The sequence below is a fragment of the Rhopalosiphum maidis genome, chromosome 2 (genome assembly GCF_003676215.2).
Source record: "Rhopalosiphum maidis isolate BTI-1 chromosome 2, ASM367621v3, whole genome shotgun sequence".
Lineage (NCBI taxonomy): Eukaryota > Metazoa > Arthropoda > Insecta > Hemiptera > Aphididae > Rhopalosiphum > Rhopalosiphum maidis.
Genome location: NC_040878.1, coordinates 73,136,711 through 73,161,751, shown reverse-complemented (window position 1 = coordinate 73,161,751; position 25,041 = coordinate 73,136,711). Strand labels below are relative to the sequence as shown.

General features: G+C 27.0%; 2 protein-coding genes across 2 annotated transcripts in view; both read left to right on the top strand.

Annotated features, from left to right (window-relative positions):
- Positions 1-1,924: 1,924 nt before the first annotated feature.
- LOC113555130 (atrial natriuretic peptide receptor 3) lies at positions 1,925-17,158 on the top strand. Its single transcript, XM_026959467.1, has 3 exons — positions 1,925-2,337; positions 16,702-16,876; positions 16,952-17,158. Exons 1-3 carry the CDS (start codon positions 1,959-1,961, stop codon positions 17,040-17,042), a joined length of 645 nt encoding a protein of 214 aa, XP_026815268.1. The 5' UTR covers positions 1,925-1,958; the 3' UTR covers positions 17,043-17,158.
- Positions 17,159-19,523: 2,365 nt separating this feature from the next.
- LOC113555129 (atrial natriuretic peptide receptor 1) overlaps positions 19,524-25,041 on the top strand; it is a 275,973-nt gene continuing 270,455 nt past the window's right edge. Inside the window, exon 1 of the mRNA XM_026959465.1 lies at positions 19,524-20,205. The gene's annotated coding sequence lies outside the window, so the exon portion shown is untranslated. The remainder of the gene's footprint in view (positions 20,206-25,041) is intronic.

Below are 25,041 nucleotides of genomic sequence, written 5' to 3'. Positions count from 1 at the left end.
AATTTGTTGATGGCCCCCTATCATAAATAACGAATAACTTAAATTTTTTACTTCATAATTTAAAAAGTTTAGTTTTATTGGAATTTTTATCAAGCAACTACCTTCGAATTATATTTACTTTTAACCGTATACATTATATATTATATGATAAAAAGTTTGCAAATGTGTCTATAATCTAAGGAAAAATGCATTATATATATAATATACAATGATAATATGTAAGACACTTAAAAGCATTATTTAGATAAGCTGCTTAAAATAATTTAACATGCAAAAAAATTAAAGTTATTAATAATAATTAATAACTATAATATTAGAATATTCAGAATATCGCATTTACAATAATTATTTAAAAAAAAATTAATAACGATTAAATTATTTAAAGTATGATGCGTTTAATCATATTCTAGAATTCTTCACTCTAGTTGTGGGTTCTGTATTTTGTGATAACAAATATTATTCTATTGTTATGGTCTTAAATTTTTTATTTAAAAAAAAGTTTGAACATATTATAGTATAAAAATAATCTGAATATAAAACTTAGAAAAAATCCAAGGGGGCAGGTGCCCCCACCACCCCCTGTAAACCATCAATGAGTAAATATCCTATTAGCCCTATGTCCAGTGTCCACCCATGATATTCGAATCATTATTTATTCTTCATGTCGGTAAAAATATTATTTCATGTAGACCCGAAGTTCGCTCACTGCGGTGCACTGCCACTGACACGTGTACTCGGACTTGAAGACGGTACCCCACCCCCTCTACAGGAAATCGACAAACGATACTGTTACATTGGCGTCAATAACGTTATCAATCGTCATTATATGCTGTCTATGTATTTATATTTTTTCATCGTCGTTAGGGTCGTCATTTTATGAAGGTGGTTGCTGGCAGGATTCGATTAGCCTTGTTAGTTTCAATATATTACTATATTAGTGTCATGCAATTATATAGGATACACGTAAAGCCTTTAAGGCAAGAAACAACCTGTCATAATTTTCAAGCGAATCACGAACATTTAAATATTTTTTATAGGTCATAGACATATCCGTTTAATGATAACTCGCTTAAAAATTGAAATATCGCGAAAAAAACCGGGACACGAGAAACATTGCTGCCGAGATCGGCAATATTCAACATAGCGTTGTAAAACAATATACTAAAACCATATAACGATGGTAAAAGCTGAACTTTCATCTGAAGTCTGGCGAAAATTGTCCGTGTCGCGCACGCTTATACATCGTAAGTCGTACCACGTAGGGTGCCTATATTATATAGGTATAAGATTACAATATATCGTTTATTATATAATAGACGACAAACGCGGGCGTGGCATTTCTCATCTCGATGTTTACATTGTTCTGTACTGTCCGACGTGTTTTTTGCGTGTCGCCGATGGAAATGCGACGAAACACGTTTGGACGCGAAAACCACCCACCCCATAGCGTCGACGCGACGGCCGCGCGTTATCGCACGATTTTATTATACGCGCACATTATTATACGGTAGTAATATTGTTATGTTATGCCATTGATGGGCACCATCACCGTCGTTTTTTAGCCACTACACAGTTGTCGCCCGCCGTGTTATCTATATCATATATACAATAGTCGTCGTTTGGCAATAATGATTTATCAATTCGTCGAGAGTCGCGCACACGATATAGTCGACCAGGTGCTCGTGACAGGTTGGTTAGCTTACACGCACACACACACACACACACACACAAATACAACACACACACGCGCGCGCGGGCGCACACACACACACACACACAACACGGTTTCGAGTGTTCAAACAAATAATAATAATAATAATGACGATACATGCGCCCACGTCGAGCACCGTGTATTCCGCATATTATCGTGTGTGTGTTTTACTTCTGTCGTTTCTTCGTCCGCTATCTCGGCAGTCCGCGAACACACGCACCGACGAAAACGTCTGCCGCCGCCGATCATGACCCGCGGGCCGATTGCGGTCGCCGTCGTGTCGTTCGTACCGCCACCGCCGTCGTCGTTGTTGTTGTTGTTTTTGTCGTTGTCGTCGACGAGTGCCGGGTCGACCGCCGTGGGACGGCCGGTGGAGATCCGCGCGGCCGTCATACTGCCCGCCGAGCCCAAGTTCATCATTACGCTGTCCAAAGTGATGCCCGTGCTGGACATCGCGGTCCGCGACCTGTACGCCAAGGGCATACTCCGGGAGACGGACGTCACGTTCAGGTTCATGCAAAAGGACGACAACTGCGAGGACATCGAGGCCATGCGCTCCGGTTTCGAGCTGATCATCAACGGTCGCGTCGACCTGTTCCTGGGACCCACTTGCGATTATGGCGTCGGTCAGTTTGTTTTAGATAAGATATTATCAGAGGCGTGTCTATGACCAACATTTAGGACAGGTCTGGTTACATTCAGTATTCAGTGTGCTTATATAAATAAAACAAATCTTGTTTTTAATTTTAGAATGCATATTTTGGGTATACTTAAGGGTTAAAGATCAGGGTGAGCCCGGGCCTACCCGTTGGACACGCCTCTGGATATTATTATATAATATATATAGCGATAAACGACTGTGACGAAAATATATATTATTGTGATGAGCAGTTAAGTCTGTGGCATGCCTGAAAATGACGAAACATTTGATTTGATTTTCGTATGTGTTTGTGAAATCCACTTGTTTAAGTATATAACCCCCCTCTCCCCGAAAAACACAAACAAAATCAATTTTTATTTGATACGTGAATGAAATCAAAAATTGAAACACAACGCTACAGCACTACCTTCCATGACTTCGGTAAAAAATTTTCACCGTTAAAGATAATACGACTGTAAAACGTATATACAGTTTATTTCAACCTTCAATTTTCAGCGCCTTAAGTTCCATGTCATCGTAGTTTAAAATACCTATAGATTTAACAATGTAATTTTATTTTTTAAGAATTTATCATTATTTCATTTATTATACACCTTGCATTCCGATTATATGTGTTATTATTGTAGTAAATAAGTAACGTCATAATATCGTCACGTAGTGATTACTGGAACATCTTTATTATGCCACCGATGACTGACCGACTACGGGTCTCAGCAAATAGCAATGCCACAAGCGTATCTTACACATAGATAAAACGTGTATAACTGCAGTAATTGATAATCCTGGTGATAAATGATATCCTCTAAGAAAACTACGTAAACGCATGTTTTAAACATTGTGATAAATAAATATTTAAAAGTATAATATTTGATAATTTAAAGTTTAGGTTTTCAAAAGAAATCTTTAGATGGCTAAATAAGGTATTGTTAATGTTTGAATATGAACCATAAATATAGTCATCATAATTAAGTACATACTAGATAATATAAGTAAGTACTTAAGTTTTAAGTAATGTCAATATCTTCTTTAAATTTTAGTAAAATTCTTTAATTTTCTATGATTTTGAGATGTAATAAATTCTAACACGTGAAGTTCACTAAACAGAAATGCTTGTATGGAAAAATTGTTTGAAAACAGTAACAATGACATTAAATAAATAATTATAAACAAAGAAGTATTCTTTAAATGTTATGGATGTCGCATTAGCAGTCCTTGTTAGTTCAACAACGCGTGAACGCAGTCTTTTCTCAATACGAAGACTAAACAACTGGCTTGAAAGTAGTAGTTATGGTATAGCAGTGCTTCACCAGCTTAAGTGTCAAATATATTGAAAAAAGATTCGGATAATGCAATTGAAACAGAAGAAACATTAAACACATTTGTTAAAATTAATAGAAAATTATGTGTTAACAATTTAGTATAAAACGAGTTGAAATTGTTTTTTTAATAAAAGCATTATAAGTATCATAATAGTTCATATTGTCTGTATTTAATGTTGAAGGGTATGGTGGGAGGAACCTTCCACAGCTATGCGAGTGTTACTTAATTGTACCATCCCCAAGATGAAAACTTTAGATACGCCACCGGTCACTGCACAACAGTACCTTTTATACACTCAGGAAAACTTTTCACTATAAAAGATAATACGAATACATTATCACGAATCGTACATACGGTAACCTAACCCACACGGTCCTCGTTTCGTTTCAAATCAAAAACCAACCTACCGTTAGTATTCACAGGAAGTAACATTGTATGTACGATGTATCGACTATATTCTCAAATAGTCGTATTGATTATCCATCGACCAGGTGGCACAGACCGACGATCACAGTACCCATAACTATTTAAGTATAAAATAGTATAGTAACATAGTACTTTTTAAATATTGTAGCAATAAAATACGGTTTTATAGGATTTTCATATATTTCTAGTTTCTACCAAACTTTATTTACTCGATAACCTCCCCCTCACCGACTACGTCACAGTTACTTTGTATAAATATGACTGTGTGTATATTGTGGAAGTTAAATTGTATACATTTCACAGTGACACCACCACGCTTAGGGACGTGGCCTCGTTGATATGTGTGGGCGAGTATGTATTACGTATATAATTATGGGCGATGGGCGATGGAGTATACCCAGGTATCAATAATTATTTCGAAAGGGTTGTAAACTATTAAAGTAACATAACACAGAGTGATTTTATATACGTATACTGTATATATAATATTATATGGTTAAAAGTTTTATTTTCTCGAATCACGAAATTTTTTCTTTTTAAACTTTTACACATTTCTTTGAATGCCTTTAATTTCTGTAGGGTTTGATTTTGATTGTATGGTAGTCGAGTGTACCGGTTAACATAATTCATGTATTGTAAATAGGCATTGATTATTCATTGTAAAAAGTAGGTATTTTGTTAAAATGTGCATAAAAGTGTGGAAATCATCACAAGCGCATAATATGCCCATAAATAAAACTTCAGTATACAGGTTTTGGTTTAATATACTTTATAACACACAACTGTACATGAACACTATATTTTTGCAATAGTAACTGTGAATCGCGATTAGTAAATTTAAAATGATTTGGTAAGAATAGTTGACATATAGCTACTGAACCATGGTAAATGAGTTAACTTGTTTTCTTTTTTGCATAAAAATAATTTAAAAAACAATTGCCGTTCTGTGTATACATTTGCGGGTTGCAGAACATCAACAATAATATTGTATTATTTTATAACATTTTTTTTCACATTGTGAGCGCGACTCATCGTCACGCCTTTCATTTCGAGAAAAATCCCCTTAAAATGTTGAGCCGGCGCGTCGTCGTACTGCAGTTTATTTTGAGTTGTTGCGCAATACTGGAAATTTTAATTGCAACTATAGTAACATCGAGCTAACTGCATTAGCAAAGATTTAAAAACACCTCATAATTATTTTACTTGTCTCTGCGGACAACAGCAACGTTTTATTTCTATGGTACAAACTTTTATGCTATAGCGAACGTTTTCGATATAGACGACCACTATGATACACAAACATTGTAAACGTCACGAGCCTTATATTATATAATCCGAAATTCTAAACTTGTGAACGATATCGATTTCCGCGGGATTTTAAATTTTATATTTACATTTGTACAGTATAGTTAATTTTGTTTTAATATCTTATGATTTACATAGCATTTCTCACTGTCTGTCTCAACAATATTCGTACAATTGTAGGGATTATTTATCGGCATTATTTTTTAGCAGATATACATATAGGTAATTTCAATTCAAAACCATACACAACCAATCTTTATTATCTTAACTACAATTCTGGAAAACTAATAAAGTGGAAAAGTTTTACTGGTGAAGATTTTGATTTATTTCGATTAATAGAACTAATTAATTATACGTAATGCAGCAGTGTGCGTATGTGTCTATTATCATTAATTTGATTTATAAAATATTAGAAATAATCAATGTTTCGTTTGACTTGTTTGAGTCTTATCCCTGATTAGGACTTATTGATTTTATGTCTTATAATATTTTCGTTTTAATATGTTTTCTGTTGTAACATCATGTCTTAGTGACTTAGTATTAAGACTTCTTGAACATATTTCGGTAGGTTTTTGATTTTGTTGTAGAAATGTCATCGTTGATTGTGGATTATTATTTTTGTTTTTTTCTTATATATGATGGCTGAAGTAAAAATTCGACTGAAAATCTATTGAAGTTCAAATATCAATATTAAAAAAGAAAAGTTCTCAAAACTAATAATATAACTTATGTATTTGATAATAGGATTTTAACTTACATAGTTATATGTTATCTCAGTTTTTGATCCCTTAAAAGTATTATATAAAGTTTATTATGTTCCTTATTTGTCAGTTAACAACATGTTTTTTACATTAGGTTATTATTTGAGAGTTTCCAAACGGATATCAATGATTTTAATCAATGTATATATATATATATATATATATGAGTGTGTACTGTGTACCCATTTATAGTATACATACCAATAACCTGTATACAAATAAAATGTAAGTATAATATAATCCACGTACCTATAATAGATATAGGCGCTCTGCCATTATTGCCATTGAATCATGCTAATGGTGTGAATAATTAATAATTGATATGAGCTTAAATAAGATTTATTATGAATATTAAAATACGATTGCGATGAATTCGTCGAATTTTAGTTTAAATATTTTCATTTAATTCTTTTATTTGATTCAATGAAATTAGGGTGTCTAAAATATTTTTATACTTGCATCATATTTTTAGATATATGATGAATTATTTTTTAAGTTTGAAATGTTTGAATTAAACGAAATCATCTTACGTCATGAATTAATAAATGAGTATAATTTTGCAAAATTTTACATAACTTAAGAAGCTTTAACGTAAATTGATTATTATTGTTCTTTATTATATTTCAAATTATTTAAAAAATAATTCATTTTATATGGTATAAGTAAGTGAATATTTTTTCATTGAAATGTATACATTAATATTTTCTAATTAATAATAATAATAATAATAATAATAAAAAAAATTAAATTTGACATTTTATATTAAAAATAATAAACCAATTTGAATTAATATATCTTTACCATTTTAAAATTTTAAATGCTAAAAATGTAGAATGTTGAAAATAAAAGTACTTAACTTTAATCTTTATACCTTACTAAACGTGTTCTCGAAAATCTCGGGTAACATAGGCATTTATATAGCAATAGGATTATTATTGGAGTTCAGCGTGAATTACACAATATTTAATGACACAACACATAATGTTTTATAGGTAGTATACAATTTATCCGTACATATTATACTGCGTCAGTTTACCACTAATTAAATTATAAAATAATAATTTATTGATAATTCTTATTCCTAGCTAAATATAATTAAATTAAATAGTGGATATTATAATTGTTTATGCTACATTTTATACTTTACTACGCTATATACGTATTTAACCTATTTAAGTGTTGATAGTGTTTTATTCTATCCAATGTCAATAATACGATTTGTTAAAAATATTCGAATGATTGTTACGAAGTTGAACTTTTGCTTAAACAAGAACTGTTTTTGTATTAATTTTATTTAACCTACAATACGTGTACCAGGTATTTAATACTGTGCTAATACAGCAATACATAAGCTATGGCGAGTTGAACACTTTAGTAATTCATATTAATCAATTAACATTAATAACATTTATAATGTGTAAAAATGGTTCAAGTTTATTAAACTTAAGTTTCAATGACACATTTATTTAACATTTTTGTAAAATCATTTTTAAGGACATTTATGCTTAGTATATAATATAGTTAAATGAAAAAATGGAAGCGTGAATAATCCTCTATGCAATATTATATAAGCAATACGCATGATAATATAATCAATAAAATTGTATGATATTGATTATTTATTTTTTATGGTTACGCTTTATTTATGTTTCAGGACATTAGGACAAGAATAAAATAAACCATAATATAACGATCAATTTATATATATTATATACATAGGTGTAACTAAGGGGAGCTTGGGCGAGCTTTAGTCCCCTCAAAAATTTCTTAAAGCCCTATAATTTGCTTTATGAAAGTTACGATCTATGTTAAAAAATATCAAAGTACAGAACTATACCGTATACGGTATGCGTACAATGTTTGATATTGAATATTATTAATTATTATATTAGATATAATATATATTTTATAATTTTATGGAATTCAAGTAAAACAACAATTTTTATGGATTATTAATTATTAATCAATCTAAATTTTACTAGATAATAATTTTTCTAGATAATTCATATAAATTAAAACTTATAGCTTTGTGGTGGCAATATTGTGTTCTCTTATTTTGTTATAAAACATTTTTTGGACTCCCAATCTCCATTATAGATACATGTTCACACAAAATAAGTAATAATAATAATAATTCTTACATAATAAGTACCATAACATTTATTTAAAAATTTGAAGTATTTATACATTGAGCTTTTTTATATTAAACAGGTACACTTTTAATTCAAAAGTATAGTAGATATTTAATTAAATAAAAAAAAAACAATGATTCCCGTACTTAAATATTTTTTGATGCTATATCAACGTAATATGAGTTCCACGAACAACAAATGTGAGTGTCATGTCCTTTTTGCATTTAGTTTGTGTTTGAATATTCGTTAGTAAGTATATTAAGTTGTTTAAACATTAATTTATTCACGTCGGATGAGAAATGTATGCGTGTTGTTACCATGGAAATGTGTAGTGTGATCTTTATCTTTTCAAACATTTTACACCCTTCGTTAGTCTATTTTTTTAAAACAAATCTCAATATATAAAATAATAATTGTCAATAAGAAAATTTAAATTACAAAAAACTGATTTCTTATAAGAACACTTCTCTTTGTTTTGAAAATGCTGCTATTCAGTGTTCACTTATCAAATTTCTTATTATTTATATTTTGAAACGAGAAGGTGTATTGCTATAAAATGTGTAATACAATTACTTGTGTAGAAATCATCTTTTTTAAATAAATAGGAATGATTCAAAAAACTAAATATACTATAATATTTCATTCATTTATTGTAAATAAATAAATTTGAACATAACAAAAATCATTACTATATGTGTTGGCAGTATTTTATGTGCAACTAGAGCTAAAATATTTTATGTCTTATAAATATATTATGCTCACAGACCCATGGGATAGTATCACCCATGTATACTGTTTTGTTTATACTGATTTGGTAATTACATACATTTTTAAATATTGCTAAAATAACAACTTATTTAGTGTGTTGTATACGATTTCAAACTTCTTGACTTTGACTAAAACGTTTTATCAACTTTTTAAATTTTCAAATTTAAAATGCCTATAAATAGCAATTATTTTAATATAAATATATTGTAAATTTAATGGTGTATAGATGCCTATCGAACATAATAATTTAAGAGATAGCGGATTGCTTCAAGTTTCTACGATCCGTATATTTTGAATAATCATAATATGTATAACAAAAATCATTAGGTTAGGTATAAGGTAAGCTTTTTTAAAATAAAACAATTGAATTACTTATAAATATTACAAAATGAGTCACATTATTATGAACATTATATCATGGTACATTTAATACCCAGTATATGGTAAAGTAGATAATTCCCAGGTTTTTAAATATCACAAGATATGTTAATATTGTACTTATTGCAATAACAAAAAAAAAAAAAAAATATTTACTCAATAAAAAAAAAAGATGTTTTATACCATTTGATCCATTTTTGAAATGCAAATAGTTCAACAAGTGATTCAATATGTTTAAATTATTTATAATTTTTAATTGATTCATTACCTAAATCAATAAAACTAGTGTCAGTAATAACAGTTACAAGAATTCATCGAGTGAAAAAGTAGTTATTTTTCAATGTTTTACTATAATTCAATGCGCAAAATGATGCACTATAATACAAATACAATATTGATTTATGTATTATATTAAAACGTAAATGGGTTTTAATATTTATGTACCCACTTATGAATTAAATAAAAACACAATTTTATACTATTTTTATATTTAAGTTTCCTAGTTTCCTCATTAGAACACAAGTTTGATAACTTTGAAACATGTGTCTGTTATTGTTTCTTGCGGTTAATATAACATTACATAACGTCATTACTGTTAAACTAGTATAAAACTGTTAGTTTTATGGATATCATTCCAAATATTGTTTAATAACCATTAAAAATTTAATAACAAATTTACAAATACGTAGTAGGATAATTGAAGACTTAGACAAAATATATTTTTATTGTACAACTAGTACAGTAAGGTAAAAAATCATAAATCCACAAAGAGTAATTTAAATTTTAAACTACTGTAACAAAGGTTTTGATATGTAAATAAAGATTTACAATATAATTACATTTAAAGAATTTTTAAATTAATAATATTATGATATTGCTTATAAATGCGTAATTAAAAAAAAAATTATAATTTTAATGCATTTTGTACTTATATACTAAAACTTAATCTGACTTAATAATATTTTGAAAAAAATGTTGTTAATTTATTAATAGTTAAATTTATTTTTCTTGGATTTTAAGTTCTATAAAAATACTCTACGATATAAGTAGTAGGTACTAGTTAAAGAAGGCGTAAAATTACCTATATCGATTATCATTGATATTGTTAAATTTGTCTTTTATCACATTTCAATTTTAACGAATACTTATAATAATTATTCAAATGCATTGAAATCGTTTATCGTACATTCATTTTAAAACATATTTTTGTGAAGTGTGTAGTTTTTGTTTTTCAAATAATAACAGATGATGATAACTGCTTTTTTCAATAAGTATATGTTCGATTATAAAATATGTAGGTACCAATGTATATTAGTTACTTGCATAAGCCAATAACGATTTCAAGAGGTATATTTAAATTAGCTTTACATCTATTAGACTTATAATAATGCTGACTAAAGTGTTTTTAATATTCAGTATTATTTGTAGTATTTATAGACATTGGATATCATATATTTTAAATTTCATATGTGCGTACAATTGTTGCTATTACTATTCGTATAATAAGTACTATAAGTACACATATATTATGTAAATAAATGAACGATGACTATCGGAATATAATGATATTGATGTATCTTAACGATTCATTCGTGTACATTATAAAATACGTCACATGTTATTAGTATAAAAATAATCGTTATACATATAATTGAAATATCAAATACAATCAAACTATATTGGTCATAATATTAATAACAATTAACAATAATGGTTTATACAATTATATATACAAATATACAATAGTTGGCGTATCTAGAATTTTAATTCAGGGAGGGAGCCGATAAAATTGTATAAACATCGTCGTACAATAAAATAAAAAAATATATATATAATGCAGCATAAAATAAGAGATAATAAAAGATACGAATTTAAAATCAATAAATTTAAGACTATTGAAGCAACTTTCATAGACTTGCATGGAAATAATTTTTAGATTTTCTTAAAATGTCAAGGGGAGCTGAAGTCCGCTCAGTTTGCCCCCTCATAAATATGTCCATGTAGTGACTAATAAATAATACAATGAAATGTCAATTATATTTTGTATTTTTGTTTAAAGTATTACTATTTTTATTCAATGAAGTAAAAATATTAATATTTAATTTTCAATTATAAAAACTATATAAAAAATATATGATTTAATACCTCTTAGTTTTTAAGTGTTATCTATAATCTATAAGATTCTGAGCCAAATTTCGAAAAGCGGAAAAATAACAGAAAATAAATATAAGCATGTACTATTTGTTCAACTCAGTTAAGACAAATATTTAGTATTCTAAGGTCTCTGAAAAACGTTATTTGAATGCAATGATTTGTTTTTAGTCAATACTGCTTATAGACTTCTGTCACATTTTTCATTCATTCGTATAATTCGAGCATCAGACATTTTAGGCATTTTAAGTTCTGCTAAACTATTTTCTTTTTTTGTTAAACCTTACGATTAATCTAACTCGAAAAGTTTCATGTAAAGACACGCTAAAATAACTTAATTAGATTGAATAGTCGATGATTTTTTTTTACATAAATAAGTGTTTCGAGAAACGAAGAACATATATTTATTATACTTAAAAATTAACGAAATTATCTTTCCTGGAAATTCATGTTATAATATACTTATATTGTTATACTATTATTATACCCTCATAAAATGAAAATATGGTATTTTATAGTGTTGTAACTTTTAGATAGTGTTTATAAATATTAGTCTTTTTAATATTGAAAATGTAGATGAAAATTTTTAATAAAATAAATTAATTTTTAATTTTTAAATATTTTTCAAAAAATCAATACAATACTATTATTTAAATAAATTAGGTATATTAATAAATATTAATATTCAATAATTTTGGAAATAAATAATATTTTATAATAATATTAATAATCAAATAAACTGTTTGAACAGTATTTATGATTATATATTGATGTTACATATTATATGCTTTACTGTTAATCTTATTAATTTATATCCGTACGTTACACATTCGAGTAAATACATACTACATTGGATTTTAGAATTAAATTTTAAAAATATCTAGTATAAAAACCCTATGGTGTTTTTCCCGAAGAAAGCTATTTAATTTAAAAATGCTTTTATTGTTTATTTCAAAGCACTTTAAATTTGATAATGTCTTATTAAATATGTAATACAAAAAGAAAACATATAATTTTGTTTTTAAAAATTTTAAAAATAATCAAGCTAAAATAGTATTACAAATATAGCTTTAAAATAAACTATATAATATTATACTGATAATAATTATATTTATATATACAGTAATTAGGTACGTATTTTAATGTTTTTTTTTATCGATATCGGAACTGGTATAGTTTAAAATTATAAGAAAAAAATAATTGAAATGGGTTAAGACGAGCAATATAATATGTCATAAAATATGTGTACCTACTAAGTTACTTAGTCACTACTTACTTTAATGGCTTTTATTCAACATACTGCAGTCTTGCGTTTATATATTCGATCCAGTCCATGTATCTTGTCTGGCACTACTCGTTAGAATTGCTTTAATATACGATTGAAATAGTGTTTAAGGGATTAAAACCATCGATATAAGTTTTATTTGTTTTACAGTGTACAAATCCTAAAAGATTTAAATCAATTTTTATTCCGTATAGGTATCTACTTTTTAAAATTTGTGTGCTCAATTTTATTTTTAATTAGTTTGAATATTTATTATATTTTTAATTCGTGTATACCATAAAAATGTGATAGATACATTTATGCCATTAACAATAAACAGTATTTATAAAAACAAAGTCTATCCTTTTTTGGCACTTATTCTTGCTGTTCGCATAATCATTTCATTTGACTTAAGACAAATATATAAGATTCATATTTTATTGAAGTTTAGTTGGTTTTATCTTTTAGATTGTATTGGTATACCGACTCGACTGCAGGGAATATAGGACATCATTAAATAAACTTTCTGAAATTAGTCCCCATGATTATATATAATTATTATTACCTGAATGTGCTTATTGACTGAACAATCCCACTATACGCTGATGTTTATTAGATTGCAGTGATTGTACAGTTGTACTACAGATATTATATATACATATTTCCAATAAATTTCAGCCTACTTTTTATCATCCGTATGACGTGTTTTGTTAAAAGATATTTTGACTGAATTGACCGATCACTTCGTGATTTGTCATACCACATCCACTTATACTACATATACAAATAAAAGTTTAAAATAAGCCATATAATTAAAAGGTCCTCTTTGTCATTAAAAAATAATAATTTTCATAAATCAAATTTTAAATAATAAATTTATATTAAGAACATATTTTATATTCTATAGTACATTATAAATTGTATAATTGTATATGCCTGTATTTTGAAGTGAATACTTTTAAAGTATAATATGCATACTTTATTATAGGACATTTCAAAAAATGCACGAAAAATCGTGATGCATATTTCAGATTATTCTTCAATTTGTGGTAAAGAGTTGGCCATTAGTGTGATCTTAGTAATGCTTTATAATAAAACCTCACGCATTTTTAACGAGGGTCTAAAAAGTTATAAGAATATATCAATTATATGTCCAATAAATGGCCAACAATATTATTAAATAGGTTTTTTTATGAATTCTGTTACATAAGTATCACTAAGTTTATGGATGAAACTAAGTTATCTGATATTTTACATAATAACATATTATTATATGTTAAAAAAAATTGAGAAAGATATTTAGATATATTATACTACTCAAAAATGCACAGGTAATATATTTATTTAGTATTTGTAATTTGTATATTAACATATAATTTTTAAATTTTTAAATTTTCAAAATGTTTATTTATAAAGTTTATTTTTAAAATGTTGTTAATTTATTAATTCATCTATAAGTTTATACTAGCTGTTATAAAATTAAAAATAAATGGCACTTTATTTATTTTGTTTATTTCTTCTTATTTCGAATAATTGTAATAATATATGTGAATAAAATAAAATAATGACCATGGTTTATAGTTAGGTATAGAACCTTTATAATACGCTTTGAATAATGAAAATATACAATAATATTTTTAAATTAGTATTAGTCATAGTAATAATATGTTTACAAGTATCCTGTTATTGAGTTTATTTTGGAATAATAGTTATCTTGGATTTAAGGCAAACTAAATATTATGTGAAAATAGGTTATATTTAAATTGCATTAGATACTAGAATAATAGATTTATACATAGTTAGTGTTAATGTAAGTTAAATCATGCTTATATGTCTACTTTGAAAGTTACATGTTATTCTATATACGTGTTTTCATAAATCTAGTGGACCATTTTATTGGTGATTATTTAACTAGTAGCGAAATGTGTGGGGTAGCTTGTCCCCTTTATTCGCGTCAATTATTATTTGAATCGACTAAATCAACCAATCAAATAGTTGAGTCAGTTATAATATTATAAGCTATAAAATGAATAATGATTAATTCAAGTACGAAGATAGCAAAATTATAACTTATTCCACTATCTACTCACTATTAAACATTTATTTAGGAAAAATGTGTATAATATGATGGCTTTTATTTGTTAGAAATTTAAAATTGTATTAAATATTAACAACATATAATGATTACTAATAATGTAACTATACAATTTAGGCCAAAAATTATATTCAAACAATTATATAAATACCACCTACTTTAATAATTTATGTTTAATGTGTAGTGTATTGCTTTGGTTGAGCTATTTAAGCGATTGTGTTGAGGTGATGTACATATTGTATTATATTAATGTTGCCGTATTACATTTGAAAGCAATGAATTATAAAACTGTAATGAGTGAAACTAATTTATTATTTATAATAAACCATATTTTATGTCAAATATTGTCAAAGGCCTATAAATTAAACGTTAACAAGCTATTTTCGAAATATTGCGTTCATATCATTGGAGTATATAATCCAAGGTTTTGGACTACAAATTGAGATGAATAAAATCCTTGTTAATTGTAAAAGAATAAACATTTTTTTACAGAACTTTCAAGATAGTCAATGATAAAAAATTTTAATAAGTCAAAAATTAAAATAATCATTATATACTTTATTAAGAAGTAAGTTACCTATACATTTCATATTAATAACTATTTTAAAGTATATACTAAAAATTATATATACAATATTGTTAAATAATAGATACGTGCTTCCATATTGGAGTATTTAATATTAATAATACTATATTACTAAAACTATGTAAGCCATACTTAGTTTATTCAGCAGTTAAAAATTGTGATTTCTCATTGCATAGAAGGTTAACTCTATAAATAAGTTTAAATAATGGCATTAAATTATAGGTAAAGAGAACTAATTTCACGTATAATTCTACAAAATATTATTTTTTGTAAATGCATTTTCATATTGTTCATAAAAAAAAATTACATAGATATAATTTTTAGTTAGTTTACTATTAACCAAGATTTATGTTTTTAAAATAAAACTTTAAAAAAAAATATTGTATTTTATAAATTTAAAATTGTATTTGTATGTTGGTATACACAATACGACAGCTGTTTATACTTTGAATAATTTTAATGAACTTTGAGTACTTAAACATTCTAAATTTAAAAAATAATTGTTTAAATAAAAGATTTCACAATTATTTACTTGTTAAAATATTGTATATTTATGCGAGATCATAAATTATAATACTGTTAATAATAATCCGTAATTGAATTGTTCTATAATAACTTCAAGTGGTTACTATATTTACCGGACAACATAAAATATATTCAGTAAAAGTATCTTAAAATGATTATACATATTAATTTAAATAAATAATTAATGCTAAAAACGTACATGAAAATGTAATTTAGGTATATATATATTAGGTAAGTAGTTGTTATTTATAATTAATTATATAATTTTAAAGTAGAAAACAATCATCTAATAAAAGAAAAACTATTTAATTTTGTATCTTTTCTAGAAATGGCATAATGTATTAGAACAGATAATTCACTTAAAATAGTTACTAAAATTATATTATCTCAATAAATTTAATTTTTTCAATAGTTTTAAGTCGTTGTAAGCTTTTCGTATGTCGTAAGATAAAAAAACTATTCTTCTTAATTACACAAAAATACAAAATAAATGTTCTGTTAATTTTATAGTATTTAATGATAACCTATTATATTAGTGTAGTTTAAATAATTTCAAAAACCATTTAGACATTTGAAATGGATTTTAAGTTTAATTTGAAGTATATATTATTTTTTTAGATCTCGTTGCTAGGATGATAAAGTTCTGGAATGCACCATTGCTCACGACGGGTGGTTTTACAAATGATTTTTCATTGGACAAACGAGATCCTAAAAGCAAGTACTTCCTATTAGTACGCACAGGCACGTTAGATTTCCAAGACATAGCGGATGTGGTTGTCAGTGTTTTAAACAGGTAGCCACTACCGGTGTGATGTAACTTCCAGCGGTGTACTTAAAACCATGTGAGTTATATGAGCTTTTTTGAAAGGGTTTTTTCAGATATTCGTGGAAAAACGTATTACTTATATACGACATTGACGGGTATTGGAGAGTATCTGGAAAACAGTCTTGTGGATTGATGACAAAGACTCTAGTGGAGATGTTCAAAGGAAATGCGAGTATTAGGTACGATGCATTCGATTTGGCGAAAAACCCGCAGAACAACTTAACGGAGAACTTACGCAACGAGGTCGGTTCTAAGCACACAAGTAAGCATTGCACATTTATAATATACAAGATTATAATATTGATGCCAATTTTGGAAATGCTGTTATCAAGAAATTTCATAACACTACGTTAAGGGGTAGGTAGGTAGGTAGGTAGATAGGCGTTTTCTTAAAAATTACTTGAAGCATTTTAGACTGCACATACGTGCTTGCGTTACATCCTGTTTGGAACGATTAAGTATGTACCGAATTGTATGCGTTATTATGAACCGTGCCACGCCTAGTACCTTGCATAATAATAATAATAATACTATCATAACATAATATACCTAGCCATAAATATTTCACCACAGTTTAAATAATAAAAGAATATGTAAATTAATGAAATACTTTTGTAATTTGTTAGTTGTACAAATGTCTGTCAATATTTTATTTTAAGATTGTTGTTTTTTTGTTTAATGAAAATTAACATTTTGAAAAATATTACAAACCGTTTATTTGAACTTCGAAACTACCAAGTTTTTATATTATAATATCATAAAATTGAATAAAACTTCGAACGAACTATACACCAATATTTATTTAATGTTGTACAACGTAAACATATACCTACCAGTTTATAACATTATTAACTAGACATATTTGCTTACATTTCACTATACATTCCACAACAACAATTTTAGACCATTTTTTAAATTTCCTTCTGTATTTGAACAACCATCATTTCTAGATATGTGGACATATTAATGACAACTGCAATTAATATTACTTTATTAAGTTCAACTCTTTTCATTTTTTTATACTAATTTTAAGTTTCCTAAAATATTATTTTACTACATACAGTATACAATTTTAAAGTTATTATAGGTTTTATATATCTTTAATATTTAAGATTCATATACTATTTTTCATCATAATGTATGATAGTTTTTATCTACATACATTATATAAAACATAAAATAATGACCTATACTAAATGAGGGTAATTAATAGGTAGTATAATATATTCTACTATTACAATGATACTATTTCATTGACCACCTTGATAAATATTTTATTTATGTCCTCAATACCTATGGTTCTTAATATTTTACTATACACCTATGATTTAAAAAAATATATGATTAAAATACTTATTTAAATTGTCAAAAATAATATTTTATTGGTGTGATAATGTGTATTTTAAATTAATATGATATTCATAGGTACACCGCATAGGAATTATAATTTTATTTTACGATGATTGACATAGCCATTATGTTTATGTGAAACTATTTTAGAAGGAACTCATTTGACACGTGATTGTCTGGATGCGTTTTAAAGGTCTGCACGAATAGTGGACCTCTATGTGCTATGTAATTATAAGACTGTTTAAATTACACGTAAAAAAATAGCAGAGATCATTTTATAGTTGATCATTCTTGTACATTAAATGATTCAAAAGTTAAAATATATTACAAGTATTGACAGTTACTATTTACTAAGCTGAATACGGGATAAGTAATAAGTACGATAGTTGAAAGAAGAATTCGACGACAGTATTACGTACAATATATTAATGAGAAGTAGGTATTTATAAAGTTATAACTATATAGCACTTTGAATTATTTGAATGCATTGAAATAAACTATGGAACATTATGTTAATTATCTGAATTTTAAAATACCTATGGCCTTTATGCACGATAAAAGTTTTTTGTTACTAAAATATTATGTAGGTATTAGGTATCAGATTTGTCCAAAATCAACACCCCTCACCCCTGTCTAAATATAATATATAATCTATAACAAAAGAAAAAAATTTTTGCGCGCTTAGATATAAAATAAAATTTCGCATTTAGAACGGCAATGTATCGAATCAAATTTGTATCTCATCTAATACTTTGAGTCCTCAGATCGATGAATTCGTCCACATGTAAAAATCATATTGTCCACGGCAAATTATGCATATTCCTATTATATTTATAGTAGACATCTCTATGACTCTACAATGTAATCGTATACCTGCGACCCACTATTGAGCACCACATAGATAGATATCATAATGGTATACTTAATAATATTGTAACGCGTAAACGAACTCTTTGGTGGCGGCGGCGGCGGTGGTGGCGTGTCGGTGTATGATGATAATAATAATAATAATAATAATAATATTGTATACTGTTGTCGCGGCGGATCAACAGGTTTGAGAGGAAAATCGCCGAGCAATAGTCGGGAGAGTGTAAAAATAGGGAGGGGTAAGGGGGAAAGGGGAAAAAAAAGAAATGAAAATAAAAATTAAACGAAACGCGCGCGCGATGTCGCCGACGCCGACGCCGCCGCCAACAGCTGTCGGTAGCGGTAGTGAGGGGATATTATGCCGCGCGCACGCCGACGAAGAGACCTGATCGTCGTGTGGTCCGGACGTGCCGCAGCCGACAGAGCCAGTGCGTCGTGTTCGCTCCGCCGTCTCCGTCCGTTCGCGTTTTTACCTCGCCTCGCCGCTACGCGTATTTTAGGCACCGGGCACCTGTCGTTGTTGTTGTTATTATTATTATCGTCATCGACATCGCCGCGTATCCCCAAAGTCTGTCGGGCCGTCGTCGACATCAATTCGACTCGTTGTGCGTTTATATAATTTTTTTTTTTTTTGATACAATCGTTTTTCGATCGGAGTTCGCCGCGAGTATTCGAATCGTTCCGATTTAGCAAACCCGTCCGCTACCGCTGAACGACGGCCGGTCCCGTTCGCGGGTTGTCGGTTTTAAACGTGCCCGGTGGGAAGGAAGAACAAAAGCGACATTGTTCTCCGTCGAAATCCGATTTTTTTCGCCGAGACGCCGCGTGTGCGGTTCGCCGTGTGTATAGCCGTAATATAATACGATTTATTATAGTGACGTCCGTATACCTAGGTCTTAGAAAAATAAGAAATTAAAGATTTAACTGCCCCAGGCCAAAGGTTTTTACCTCGAGAACGGTCGCCTTCGCTCGGACATGTCCTGCCGGACAACGTGATCATCGGTTATCCTGGGCCGTGCGCCCGCAACATTATAGCTGCCACCACCGCTACTACCACAAAACGCCGCTGACGCATAGAGGTAAGACATCGATAATGATATTATGTTATTTTATTTTTACCACCGACTATACAGAGATATACATCGTAATATTATGTATTGTTATTTTTATGTATGCACACACAAGTGATATGATGTTCCTTACTAAAGATTATTATATTGGTCGGGAAAGTCAATTCATCAAGAATAATTGTATTACTAATAACGCATACGTTATACATAATATATTATATGAGTATATGCCTATTATACACATCGCTGTACCACCCCAAATAATAATTAACGGCGTAAGTGCATAAGCACACATTATTAAAAATAACTATCTACGTAAATATTACGAGTGATGATCTTCGAGGTATATAGTGTTAGTTATAATTAACAATTATTTTCAAAGCATCAAAATTTTCTACTCTTTTCGTAATCTCAGTGCTTAATAGTATTGTAGTTTTGGCGCGAACCCAAGCCAATTTGCACTAGTGAAATTCCGAGTGCACTTTTATGATGTTTGTTCGTCACCAAAATTATTTAGGTACACCTATATTGGATATATTTTATTCGTTTTGTAATGTTTTTTTTTTTTTTTGTAATCTATAGTCAAAATTCAGAGTTTTCGAGGGATTCAATAATATTTGAAATAGGATATGAATTTTTTCCGATAACATAGCAATTTTGTAAATGTTTAAATTTCTTAAAGAAGTGACATAAAATTTTGATGTATCTAAAAATATTATAGCAGCCATAAAGAAAACAAAATAATATTAGATATTATGTACGAAGTATAATAATAAAGTATTCACATATAAAATGTTTTTTCATTAATATTTGTATTTTTATAAGTATTTATATCTTATTGATAATCAATCTATTTAAAAAAAAAGCATTATACATTTGGAAATAAAGTATATATTTGAAATATACAATTATTTGCTTTAAGGCATGAAATGTATTATTACCTGTAAGTTATATAAGTTCAAATTATTTTAAAATTAATAAAATGTGGGTTGAAAATAATTAATAAATAATGATAGAATTTTAATATTAATATTTAAATAATAAGCAGTACCTACCTATATATATTTAATACATTTACACTCGATTAAAATTTTTTAGTGAACTTCTTATCAAACACTTAGAACATAATGTATATTTAATAATAATAATTCATTAACGAAAATATAAAGTATGTATATTAAATACTTGTACTTTCACAATTTACCGATTGCACTAATAGTTAATATATTTTAATAATATAAATATTTCAGCATTACCTATATATGTTATATAAAATAAAATATATAATATTATACTGCCCTAAATAATATTTATTATTTTTATCTATTTTAATGATGTAGTATTAAGAATAAATGCCTTTTAATTGGATATTTAAATAGCTATTTAATTTAAGACATATGTAGGATATTTTGTCATTATGAAAAATTAGTTAAAAGTTCATAATTCATAGCACCTTAATTACGATATCGTATTCATATAATAAATTATATATTATTTACTAGGTATATTATGTCATTAGAAAAATAATGAAGACATTTTATATATGATAACTAAAATTCATATTTTAATATTCTATAAACGTGTACTATTACGTACATTTATTTTTAAACAAAATGCATATTAAGATGCAACTGAACTGTATATAGTTATATATTGAACAATGGATATTATTATTTTTATTGTTATTTGTTACACAAAATAAATATATAGGTACATCAGCAAGCGTATTATTAGTCAATTCTTTTTGTTAATATTTTGCAATAACCAATAAAGTATCATTCACATGTTATGACACTTTTTTATTTTAAAATTGTATTTGAATAATCAACATTATACCATATGAAAATATTGTTGACAGCTGTAGACCGATTGTTCGTCTGAGTATAATTGTTAGTGAAGTTGGAAATGTCAAATATATTGGACATTTTGGATTTAGATTTTATGTTTACGACTCTTGTTTAGGATTGCAGCTGAAAATTGTTATCTAGTCGGTCACGCAATTTTATTACCAATATGTTTATAGGTAATATCAGATACATAACATTTACTGTATGAAAGTAAATTCGAATTTTGAATTTATATAAATGTATTCTTCTTATTATTATTTTTATGAGTGTTTGAGATATTTTATTTAACTTATTCAAAATATCACTTAAGTGATATTTTTACTGTAACTGTAATTTTTTTTATCCATTTAGAGAATGTAATTAGTTTTAAAAATTTTCTAACATACGTTTATAAGATTTGTTAACCAAACCCTGTGAAATAATTGTCAATGATATAGTATAATTTATGGTTGGTTAAAGTTCTTCAGGAAACGCGCTAAGTGAAATTGTTTACGTTGCTTTATTAATCATTGTTGGAAATGATTCGCTTGGAATTCATTTTTTACATTAATATTCTGTTTAGTTAATCTTATTTTTTTTTTTGTCTACATTTGTAGACATTAAAATTACAACTGTAAAGTTCTTCTAGTAAATTTGTATTTTTTTTTTTTCAAAAATATATTTATTAATAATATATTAAATTGTTTTTATAACGAAGAGTAATTAATTAAATAACAACATTATTTACAATATTGATATTATAGAACTCTAATTTTATAAATGAAATTATTTCGAATTGATTAATCAAAAAAACAAAAAAATTATTCACTTATATTAATTTAATGAACTAATTAATTATTTTATGTATGTGTTCAATTCATTTTTTTTTATGTTAAATTTTAGGTAATTTTAGTTATAAGTAACTTATAGTTAGTTTGTATTTACCAAAAATTGTGATTCGTATTATTCGATATTCATTTTTAAACGCTTTTAAATTATAAACTTTTTAATAAAAAACAGCATATTATTCAAATTCTAATTTTTTAAATAATATATTTAAATACCATATTTTAAAGTTCTTGACATTTTTCGTGGTACTTAAGCGTGTTCTGTGATGAAGCAATTTTCTAATTTCTAAATGAGCTAGTAATTTTTTACTATAAATTATTTTAAAATTGTATGATGTACCTATTTCAAAAGTTGAACGAACAATTAAAATGTTTTTGTTAAGGATAATATTATTTTAAAATGGTTTCATAAAAAATATAAAATGGATAAATCAATATTAATTTTAATTTTTCTTTCAAAACCCATTATCATGGACCTATTATTCTTAATACACAAAGTTAAATAACTCAAACACTTGTAGCTAGAATTTTGATTTTGATATGTTATAATCTTCAAATAAATGATTCGCTAAAAATATTACAGTAAAAAGAGAAAGGAGACTAATTTTAAAATAAATGTTTGTATTTCTACAATATATTCTTTAAGTACGTAGTAAAAAAAAGTTCAAGAAATATAAAATGTAGTCTTTAATTAAACTTGAAAATTCTAAAATCATTTTGAATAACTGCATTATTGAAGAAAAAGGGGTAACTCAGGGCGAGAATGATTGGTAAATCACCCTGTAGAGTATAAAAAGGCTTGGGTTCGTAGAAACTTTTAAACTTTTCCTCGTTAATATTCTAAACTTTTCTACTTCTATATTTAATAACAAACTTCTTAAAAAAAAAAAAAAAAAAAAAAATGATCTATTGAGATGATCAGTACTTCAATTTATTGTGGTCTAACTTTTATAATTTATTCATTACAAGCATTACAATTATTTGAAAATGTGTAATATATAGGTATATTTATAACTTGAAAACAATATTAGAAATCATTATGATGTTAAAGTTGATAAGAAGATGATTTTATAGTTACAATGACTACATTTATATTCAACAATTGTTAATCTCTAAGAAATATTTTACCTAATGACACGGATAAATAATATACTAATCGAGAATGTTCTATTATTGTAAGATGTTGTATCGTGTATGTATTTTTCTAAATTTATTTAAATAGTTTATTAAATATTTTAGGTAAATATGTTTTTAAGATAAGATTATTTACTTTACAGCAATGAACAATAATAAGTATAAAATGTATTGTGCGTTTGTTAATATTCGCTCATCTCTAAAACTGTTTGTCTGTTTATCCAATTAGCGCCGCCGAATGTTGTTCATACGTATACATTCCTTGAAAACCGGGGAGTGTTCAAAATTTCATATTTAAATCTATTTATATATTACTTTTAGGTAGGCGAATCTAGAATTAAAAGAGGGAAGAGCTAGACTAAAAAATTTACTCCAAGTACATAAAAACATAGGCATTAAGTTTAAGTTATTTATGTGTATTATAGTAATTTATTTAATATTAATAATTATAATAATAACAAACTTTAATAAACATATCAAATTTAATTCAAAAATCCTTTGTCATCCTTCTAGATGGTCTTGAAAATATATTGATCACTTCATCAATATGTATCGGTATTTTTTTTTTTATGAATGTTTAAACAGCTAAGCCGTTCAAACGCTTCTGACCCATGGTTGAATTCAAATAATTTTTTAAACGTTTTAATGACGAGAACCTTCTTTCAGTATTAGTTGATGTTTTTATAATAGGGAAAAATTCATCAGTTCATCACAGTGTTAAAGTTTCGTTCACGATATCTGGTTTCACAGTTTGAGTATTACGCCATTTATTCTTCCAGATTTACATTTCTGATTTGTTGTATGTGCATTTTTTGGGCTGATCAATCTTCTCTATATACCTATCATTGCACCTTTAATAATATTTCATTCATCATATATTGTATTAATTCTTCTAAAGGCATTACTTCTCTAAGTTTTTCATTGAGCCTTCTTTTAGTTTAGAAATCAAATGATCAATAAAAGGTAAAAAAAAAAAATTGTTATCCTATACCATGGTATTTGGATCAGTCGTTTGAATATTACATCGTGTTGTTTGA

Excerpts from the sequence above, each read along its gene's own strand:
- LOC113555130 (XM_026959467.1), top strand. The coding sequence starts at position 1,959 with ATGACCCGCGGGCCGATTGCGGTCGCCGTCGTGTCGTTCGTACCGCCA. Across the intron at positions 2,338-16,701 it reads CACTTGCGATTATGGCGTCG|ATCTCGTTGCTAGGATGATA; the intron begins GTCAGTTTGTTT and ends TTATTTTTTTAG. Across the intron at positions 16,877-16,951 it reads GTTGTCAGTGTTTTAAACAG|GGTTTTTTCAGATATTCGTG; the intron begins GTAGCCACTACC and ends CTTTTTTGAAAG.